Genomic DNA, 9,776 nt, shown 5'->3' on the forward strand with positions numbered 1-9,776 from the left:
ATTCTCCCTCTGCCCCTCCCCCTCCAGCTCCTGCTTTTTCTCTCTCAAATAAATACACAAAATCTTTGAAAAAAAAAATAATGTCACCTCCACAGGTCCTGGGGTTTGGGTTTAAGGAATACGACATGTCTTGGGGGGGGGCGGGGCACAGTTCAGCCCAAAACAGTGGGTCTCACCAGGTCCTGTGGGCACCCAGCCCCCAAGTTCTGCCCCAGCCACTCCTGGGGGTTGTGGGAGAGTCTCGGGGCTTGGGCCACGCACCTGACACGGCCATTTCCCTTACCTCTGTGGTGGGGTCTCTGCAGAGCTGTCTGCTGGTTGGGCTGCCGGGATCCCTGAAGCAGCTCTGAAGACCCACGGCCGCTCACAGCTTCAAGACGGCCCTGGCAAGACGTGGAGTGCTCCCCTCGAGGAGTGAGTGGGCTCTTCTGGTCATTATCGCTGCCCCATTTTTTTCAGCTGTCTGTCCCCTGGGCCCAGGAATCGGTCTGGGGGGCCGGCTCACCTCGCACTGCCCAGTCCCTGTGCTCTAATCCCCACGGGCCCCACCACCTAGGGCGTTGGGCCCCACGGGTAGCCCCTGAGCAGCAGCACCCTTCCCTCCAGGTCTGCCTGGTTTATCCTCTGAGACCTCCTCACCCCCAAGGCTGCGAGCTCAGCAAGGGAGGCCCACCAGCTGCTCCCAGCGGGTGGTTTAACTGGGCAGATCTCCCCTGCGTGTTCGCTGCGGGTCACTTTCTGATCCCACTCTGTTGCTGGGGTCTGCTGACCTGCTTTTTGAAGTCAGCTCTGCCTTTGGGAAACTGCTCGAATTAGGCATCCAGCTGCAGGAAAGGGCCATCTGGCTGTGTTTCTGGACCCCCCCTGGGCCTCTCACCGGCCATAGATAAGATGGGTCCAGTCCCCGCTCTGCCACTAAGATCCCCGTTACTGACACAGGATCTGGTCCAGATCTTCATAGCCCGGAGCAGACAGCTTTATCTCCAGCTACAGCCTCAGGCCTGTGCTTACCTGGGAAATGAGAGGCTTTGCGGGCACAGACGTGCGCGTGCGCGTGTGGTGAGAGCCCCCTTCCTCCCACTGTGTGTGTCCACGACATGCTCTCACCCACTCGTCCACCGAGGGGCACTTGGGCTGTTTGTTGCAAGCTTTGGCTCTTGTGCTGCTAGGAACGCTTGTGTACAGATTTTTGTTTGAATTCCTGTTTTCACTTCTTCTGGGTAGACACCTGGGTGAAATTGCTGGGTCATGTGGTCATTTTATGCTTTACTGTTTAAGAAACTGCCACATTGTTTTCCCATAATTACTTTTTTTCTCAAAATATTTTATTTATTTGCGAGAGAGGGAGAGAGAGAGTGCCCGCTCACGTGCTCACAAGCTGGGGGAGGGGCAGAGAGAGAGGGAGGAACAGACTCCCCACTGAACAAGGAGCCTGATGAGGGGCTCCATCCCAGGACCCTGGGATCATGACCTGAGCCGAAGGCCGCTTCACCGACTGAGCCACCCAGGTGCCTCCCATAAATACTTTTCAAGTCGTTTGATGCCGACTGATGAGGGAACAGAAGGAAGCTGAGGACAAAGCAGAAGCTGACCCCACCTCCCAGATGGGATACATGTGACATTCCTCGTGCACTCCTGGGGGCCCTACAGCTAAGGAAAGGAAAAACAGTTAACTCACAGAGATCACAATCCTGCCAGACAGGAGTCTCCCTCGGTTTAAGAATGTCTTAGCAATTTACAAGGACAAAGCATTTTTATCAATAATCTAGCTCCCAGAAGGGAATGTAGATACAATTAAATGTCCTTATAACCTGCAGCCGGTTGACAGATACTTGAATTGGGCAGGGTGTAATGTTCCTCCAGGAAACTCCCAACTATCTTCATGTTAATGCCTTGCTAGAGGGGTAAACAGCCTTAACCTGACAAGAGCAAGGCCTCCCCTCCCGAACTCTGTGAGTCCTCTTTAGCATATGAAAATCCTTTTGAAACCTCCCTTTCCCTTGCCTCCCCCACCCCGCAGTATATAATCAGCCACCCCTCCCAACCCGGGCAGCAGCTCTTTCTGCCCACGGGTCCTGTCCCTGAGCTTTCGTAAACCACCGTTCTGCACCAAAGACGTCTCAGAATTCTTTCTTGGTGGTCGGCTCTGGACCTCACCCCACCAAACCTCCCCGATATTCCAAACCCCATCACTAACTAGCTAATAAAGGCAATTGCTGGGCATGTCTTTGTCCCCGGGCCACTGTGGAAAGATGACACAGGGACAAAGGGTTCTGCCCCAGGAGGAAGCTTGAGAGCCTCGGGCTCAGGGAGCCCACCCTCCCGGGCCCAGGTGCTGGGGGCGCTCCCTCGGGAGCACACAGCACCCACCCCTGAGTCACGGAGCTGCCTTGCATCTCAGGATGTGTTCACAGAGAGCTACCAACCCCCCAGCCTCCCCAGCGGCTCCCAGGGGATGGCATCAGGCTGGGCCGGATGGGTGCTGCTTTCGGTGGGTCACCTGGGAAGGCCTGGGGGAGGCGGTGACGTTGAACAAAAGAGGTGAAGGCGGTGAGGGCCCCTGGGGTGAGCACCAGCACATCCTGGGAGAGGAGCTGCAGAGGCTCAAGGAGTGCACTTGCAAGAACAGAGAAGCAGGTGGCCCGTGATGAACATGGACGGGGGGGCGGCCCAGAGTGCAGGCGCCGGGTCCCTAATGAACACGCCGATGTGCCCGGCTGCCCGGCTGGCACGCTGCTAACGGAGGACTCTGACCGAGCCTGGGACTCCGGGAAAGACAGAGAGGCGGGCGGTGGGAGTACAGCAGGCCCCAGCTCGATTCTCCTGACTGACAGGACAGCTTGTGCAAAGGCCCTGTGCAGCCTCAGTCTGGGGACTTGGGGTGAGGGGAGCAGCTGGAGGACCAAGAGCAGCAGAGACGGGAGGATGAAGTGAGAGAGGCAGGCCCACGTCCAACCTAAAACAGTGAGGTCAGATTTGCATTTTCACAACATTGCTGAAGAACCGCTGGGGAGGGCTACCGATGGCCCAGACAGGAAATGACCCTGACAGGGGCTGGCATGGGGGCTGAGTTCCATCAAGAGATGCTTAGGAGGGAAGAGCTGGTGTTTTGGTGACTGGACCGTGATGGCATTTTTGCCGGAGGAAGGGTACAGATTGAGGCCAACCCGCCATGCGTCTACATTGTTGAAAACTATAAATCAAGCAGACAAAATGTTCAATAAAATGTGCTCTGTCTTCCTGGTCTGGCAAATACACTCTTGCAGCAACCTGGAAGGCCACGTTTGAACTGGCGAACTCAGACTCCTGGCCCTCTTCCTCTCCACCCCCAGCTTTGTGGCAAACAGAGCGAGGCCTCTGGGCACCCCCCCAACAGGTGGATATGCCAACCCTGTGCTGTAGCCCCGCCCATGCCCCCCCACCCCACAGTCAGCTTCCTCTGGCTGTGCCTTGGGCAGGGGGGTGCTCACACCAGCAGTGGGCCCATCCTCTGGAGGATGGACCCATGCAGGGCTTGGGGAGTGGTCTTGGGGACATTTGGGCTGCGGTCACAGCTATCTAGAGTGTGATCTGGGAGGGTGGGCACCTCCTGGCCCCGAGTAGATGGGCAGGCCCAGTGAGGGCCAGACCAGGGCCCTGTGCAGCTTGGGCCAGAGCAGGCCGCTTGTCCAAGTCTAGGGTGAGGCCGTTGACGATGGACTGGATCTTGTGGGACGGAGGGGGCATGATGTTCTGCAGACACTTCTTGGTCCATGGCCTTCAGAAGAGAAGGCAGCTTATTCACAGAGATGGAGCACTCTGGAAAGAACCAGTTTGGGGGTGAAAATCACAAGCTCATCCCAGACATGTGGAGGTACCTTAGAGATAGCCTAGTGTGGGTGCCATGTTGAATTTGGGGTCTAGCACTCAGAGGCTAGGTCGGGCCTGGAGACATAAATGTAGGACTCTTGGTTGAATAGATGAAACTGAGCTGGTGGGTCTGGATGGGATCACCTCGGGGTGAAGAGGAGAGTGTCCCGTGAGGGAGGAGAGGGCCTGGATTGGGCTTTAAGAACCCCCACAATTAAAGAGCAGGGAGTGAGAATGAGGGTGCACAGGAGATGCAGAGAGATGTTTTAGGTGATTCAACAAGCATCTGTGTATTGCTGTTCTCGTGCACGAGATGTGAGCCTGAGATGGTGTGTCCAAGGGTACGGATCTTACATATGGGGATCACTGGAGTCAGAGAAGATGACTCTGGAAAGGGAGGTTTGTGTATAAGAAAATATTTGCTAAAGATTAAAATTAATAAAATATTAAAATTTGTATGGAACCACACCTCCCCCGCAAATAGCCAAAGCAATCATGAGAAGGAAGAATAAAGTTGGAGGCATCACAATCCCAGATTTCAAGATATACTATAAGGCTGTAATCATCAAAACAGCATGATACTGGCACAGAATCAGACACATAGATCAACGGAATGGAATAGAGAACCCAGAAATGGACCCACAACTCTATCATCAATTAATCTTCAACAAAGGAGGCAAGAATGTGCAAAAGGAAAAGGACAGTCTCTCAACAAATGGTGTTGGGAACACTGGTCAGCTACATGCAAAAGAATGTTTCTGGACCACTTTCTTATACCACCATACGGAAAAATAAACTCAAGGGGCGGCTGGGTGGCTCAGTCGGTTAAGTGTCCGACTCTTGATTTCAGCTCAGGTCATGATTTCAGGGTCATGAGATTGAGCCCCACGATGGGCTCCACGCTGGGTGCAGAGCCTGCTTAAGACTCTCTCCCTCTGCCCCTCCACCCCACCCCCTACTCACTAGCACGTGCTCTGTCTCTCTCTCAAACAAAAGAAAAAAAGAAAAGAAACACCACCAAACCTCAAAATGGATTAAAGCCCTAAATGTAAGACCTAAAAAAATCCTAGAAAAGAGCACAGGTAATAATTTCTCTGATATTGGCCATAGCAACATTTTTGTAGATATGCCTCCTGTGGCAAGGGAAATAGGCAAAAATGAACTACTGGGATTTCATCAAAATAAAAATCTGCACAATCAACAAAACAAAAAGGCAACCTCCGGAATGGGAGAAGATATTTGCAAATAACATATCCAATAAAGGGTTAGTATCCAAAATATATAAAGAACTGATACAACTCAACACCAAAAAACCCAAATAATCCAATTAAAAAATGGGCAAAAGACATGAACAGACATTTCTCCAAAGAAGACATCCAGATGCCAACAGACACATGTAAAGCTACTCCACATCACTGGGCATCAGGGAAATGCAGATCCGAACACAATGAGATACCCCCTTACCTGTCAGAATGGCTAAAATTAGCAAGACAAGAAACAACAGATGTTGGTGAGGATGTGGAGAAAAGGAGCCCTCATGCCCTGCTGGTGGGAATACAAACTGGTGCGGCCACTGTGGAAAACAGTGGGGAGGTGCCTCAAAAGTAGTGGGTATTCACCCCCAAATATGAAAACATTGATGTGAAGGTCTACATGCACCCTGTGTTTATTGCAGCATTATTTACAATAGGCAAGGGATGGGGGCAGCCTGATGTCCATCCGTAGGTGAATGGGAAGGAAGAAGTGGTTTATATGCACAATGAAATACGACTCAGCCATAAAAAAGAATGAGCTCCTGCCATTTGTGACAACACGGACCGACCTAGAGTGCACTAAGTCAGAGGAAGACAAATACCGGATGATGTCACTTATATGTGGGATCTAAAAACACCAAATGAACAAACAAGCAAACAGCAGAAAAAGAGCCCTTAACACAGAGAACAAACTGGTGGTTGCCAGAGTGGGGGGGGTCATGGGGGGGATGGACAAAATGTGTGGAGGGAGTAGGAGGTTGAGACTTTCCAGGTATGGAGTGAGCATGGCGCGGTGTGGTGACAGATGGTGGCGGCACTCGTGCTGAGCGCAGCATGACATGTGGAGACTTCGAATCACTGTGTTGAGCGACTAGACTTCGAATCACTGTGTTGAGCGACTGAAACCAATGTAACGTGCGTGTCACTATACTTCAATGAAAAGAAAGGAAAATATGTGCTTGATAAGAGCTAGAACTTACAAGTCAGTCCCTCTCCCCTTCTCTCCCCCAAACTCTGGGGTGGCTGTGGGAATCCCTGGGCGGAATCTTGCTGCGGGTACCCTTCAGAGCTCAGGAAGGCAGGATCGCAGCGGAGAACAAGTTACGTTCTTCAGCAAATAACATTCAAATCCTGCAGGGAATTCTCAGAAACAGCCGAGCAAGTTGCAGCAGGAGGAGAGCAAAGCCACCTTCCTGGGGCGGGGCCTGCTCGGAAGGAGGGCGCTGGACCCGGGGAAGTCTCCACCGGGGTGGAGGAANCTGTGGGCGGTCCCGCAGGGGACGGGGGTGGCGCTGGGTCGTCCGGCGGCCCGGGGTGGCCCCAGGCTGGCTCCAGGGCTAAGGGAGCCGGTGGGCTAGGAGGGCCGTGGCAGGGCGGCGAGCTGCTCCGGGGACCTCGAGGAGGACCAACTCACGGGGCAGACGCGCACAGCAGAAGTGACAACCCCCGGCAGTGTTTCCCCAGCACCTGGTCCACGCCGTGCCCCCTGTCCCCCTCTAGTCCCACGGCCATCCTGAGGCAGGGAGCCCTCTCCCCGGGTGCCAGGGCCGGCAAAGTCACCCGCGCTCCTAGCGCCGGGACCCTGTCGCAGGAGAGCCCCGCACTGCCTGCTCCCAGGCCGCCGGCTCCGTCGGTTCCCCGCGGCTGGACGCAGGGGCGGCGCGCGGAGACAGGGACATCCCGGCCGAGCCGGGCACACCGGGGCCCCTGGGCTGGGGGCAGGGGGGCGTCCGTCGAGCTGCGCTGGCCAGGCACCCGAGGTAGGAGGACGCGGACTTGGCACTTCTTCGGGAAGGGCGGCAGAGCCCCCTGGGCTTGCCCTTACCTCCCCGGTGCCCGCCCTTCCTCCCGCCCCCGTGCTGCCTGACAGGTCGACTGTCGCTTCACCGAGCGTCGTGCCCTCGGGTCTCACCTCTCCCGATTGCCTCCGCCTCGAGCCCCGGGGGGCGCCCACTGACTGCCCACCCTGGGGCCGGGCACAGACGTGGTCACTAATCCTCACAAGGGCCACTTCCAGAGGCTCAGATGCAAAACTTGCACTAATAGTTTTTTTCAAGTCAGTCCACCTTTGTTTTTACCTAAAATATAATAAAAGTGAAACTTTATGCTTTGATGAAAGGTTTTCATTGACATAAATTATCGACACTGTATGGGTTCAATCATTTCAGAGAATATGAGTGCTTATGAAATTATGGATGAGGTTTCTCTGTTTCTCAAGAAAATTGCTACAGCTCATTAAGACGGAAAATTCAATTTAATATACATTTTGTTTTATTTAATATTCTGATAACTTACTGTATTTTATTTTATTATTTTTTTAAAGCATTTCTTTTTTTTTTTTTAAAGATTTTATTTATTTATTTGACAGAGAGACAGCCAGCGAGAGAGGGAACACAAGCAGGGGGGGGGAGTGGGAGAGGAAGAAGCAGGCTCCTAGAGGAGGAGCCTGATGTGGGGCTCGATCCCATAACGCCGGGATCACACCCTGAGCCAAAGGCAGACGCTTAACCGCTGTGCCACCCAGGTGCCCCAACTTACTGTATTTTAAAGCTAACATTAAAAGCTTCAAATTTCAATTTGTAGGAGCACCTGGGTGGCTCAGTTGTTCAGCGTGTGCCTTTGGCTCAGATCATGATCTTGAGGTCCTGGGATCGAGCCTCACATCAGGCTCCCTGCTCAGCAGGAAGCCTGCTTCTCCCTCTGTCATTCCCCCTGCTTCTGTTCCTTCTCTGGCTGTCTCTGTGTCTGTCAAATGAATAAATAAAATCTTTAAAAAAATAATAAATTTCAATTTGTACATGTTTAATCTCATACATAAAATGATAGGCTAGTATTAATTTTTTTAAAGCTTACAAGTGATAAAACATCTACAGGTAAAAAATGCCAATCTTTATGTTTTGTGCCCTTTCAATGATTTAAAGCATTTCAACTAATTGATGTGCTGTGTTCATTTTGAATCTTTTCACCTGCCCCTCAGACTTGCTATGTATTTATGTGAAGTGTTGGCACAACAGAACAAAACTGTAAATATTTTATTCTCTTTAGACACTTCAGCGTCATCATACCTCAATATAACACCAAGTTTTTTTTCTGTCAAAAATGGTAAGTTATCGGGGCGCCTGGGTGGCACAGCGGTTAAGCGTCTGCCTTCAGCTCAGGGCGTGATCCCGGCGTTATGGGATCAAGCCCCACATCAGGCTCCTCTGCTACGAGCCTGCTTCTTCCTCTCCCACTCCCCCTGCTTGTGTTCCCTCTCTCGCTGGCTGTCTCTATCTCTGTCAAATAAATAAATAAAATCTTTAAAAAAAAAAAAAAAAGAAATGCCAGCCTTACCTACCTAGGACCAGTGACCACTGACATAAACAACAGCCATTCTCCTGTAATCCCGCAGGGTCTGGAGACTGGGCTCAGCTCCCAATTCCTGCAAGGGACTTGGTTTTCCTCGTACAGATTAAAAAACTGAACTTCAGAGTGGGTTGAATGGCCTGCGTGAGGAGCACAAGGAAGAACCACGCCAGTCTACAGCAGCCCTGGCCTTGATCTTTGCCCCTATGCACTGGCTGCTGGGGCTAGGGAGGCAGCTGTGGGCTCTAGTTGTAGGTCCAGGACCCAGTGCTGAGCCTGCCTCAGACAGTCCACAAATATTTGTTGAGTGAAGCACCAGATGATTAAATTAATGAAATGGCTGTATTTTATTACTAGACCAGCGTCGGCTGTTAGTCACTCGTGCCGCAGCGCCTCATACAGTGAGATCCTGGAGCATAGAAAGTCCAGAGAAAGGTGCCTCTCGCTGAGTCCCGGAAACAGCATCCACAAGTGACTCATTTTCTTGTCGATCCCTTGTTTTTCACCAGCAAAACGACCACCGTGTTTACATTCAAGTTATCTTTATATCCTTAAAATCCCAATTATTTTTAAAATGCTCGTGTCAATGTTAGTTGCATTTGCTACAATCAGTAACCATGTGCCACTCCAGTGTCCAGGAGATCAATTCTGAGTTCAAGATTATGTGGAGAAGGATGATTCTGCCTGGTATTCCTTCCTCAGAGGCCCACGGAGGCGGGGTGGGGGGGCGCTGGATGGTGAGCCCTGGCCAAAGAGAAGCCGTGTGGGGGAGGGGGCAGTAGGCGGTTTCCAAAGCGGCACTAGGGCTCCATTACTGGCTGGCGGTAATCTAAAATCATCATAAGCCCAGGGGAAGGTAAAGCCTATAGGAGCTAAGTCTGAGGCTTCCCCCTGCCAGCTGGGATCAGCATCTCCTTCTTTGGTAACAAAAAGATAAGGTTAGTGTCATTAAATTGCTGTCTCCTTGATCCCCTCCCCCCATTCTACCTCCATTATTCATCTCATTTGGCCCAGAAGAAACCCTCTCTCACTGTACAGTCCCGCAGGAGTGAGTGGGTTTTGGGCGTGGAAGTTTGCACTCACACTTATCGACCTTTGACTCAGATATCCTTCTAAGATCTGAACTCATTCGAGGCTGGGAATTCCCCCCCCCCACCTCCCCAAGGTGGAAAAACATCTATCCTCCCCAATTTGTTCTACGAGCACAAGAGATACTGTTCTCTAGGAAAGGATGGAGGTACCCTGCTGTCTTTAAACTGCACTTTAGATTTGCTGTTGGGGTGATTAAAAAAATAAAGTTACTTCCAAAGTGGAACCTTCAGTGTAGGA

The 9,776-nt window shown here is 51.9% G+C and overlaps 1 protein-coding gene across 1 annotated transcript in view; it reads left to right on the plus strand.

The window, feature by feature from the left end:
- PRDM15 (PR/SET domain 15) overlaps positions 1-7,059 on the plus strand; it is an 89,384-nt gene extending 82,325 nt beyond the window's left edge. Inside the window, exon 25 of the mRNA XM_034653833.1 lies at positions 6,973-7,059. Coding sequence (XP_034509724.1) covers positions 6,973-7,059 — 87 coding nt within the window. The remainder of the gene's footprint in view (positions 1-6,972) is intronic.
- The last annotated feature ends 2,717 nt before the right edge of the window (positions 7,060-9,776 follow it).

This window comes from Ailuropoda melanoleuca, chromosome 1 (genome assembly GCF_002007445.2).
Source record: "Ailuropoda melanoleuca isolate Jingjing chromosome 1, ASM200744v2, whole genome shotgun sequence".
In the NCBI taxonomy this organism is placed as follows: Eukaryota; Metazoa; Chordata; class Mammalia; order Carnivora; family Ursidae; genus Ailuropoda; species Ailuropoda melanoleuca.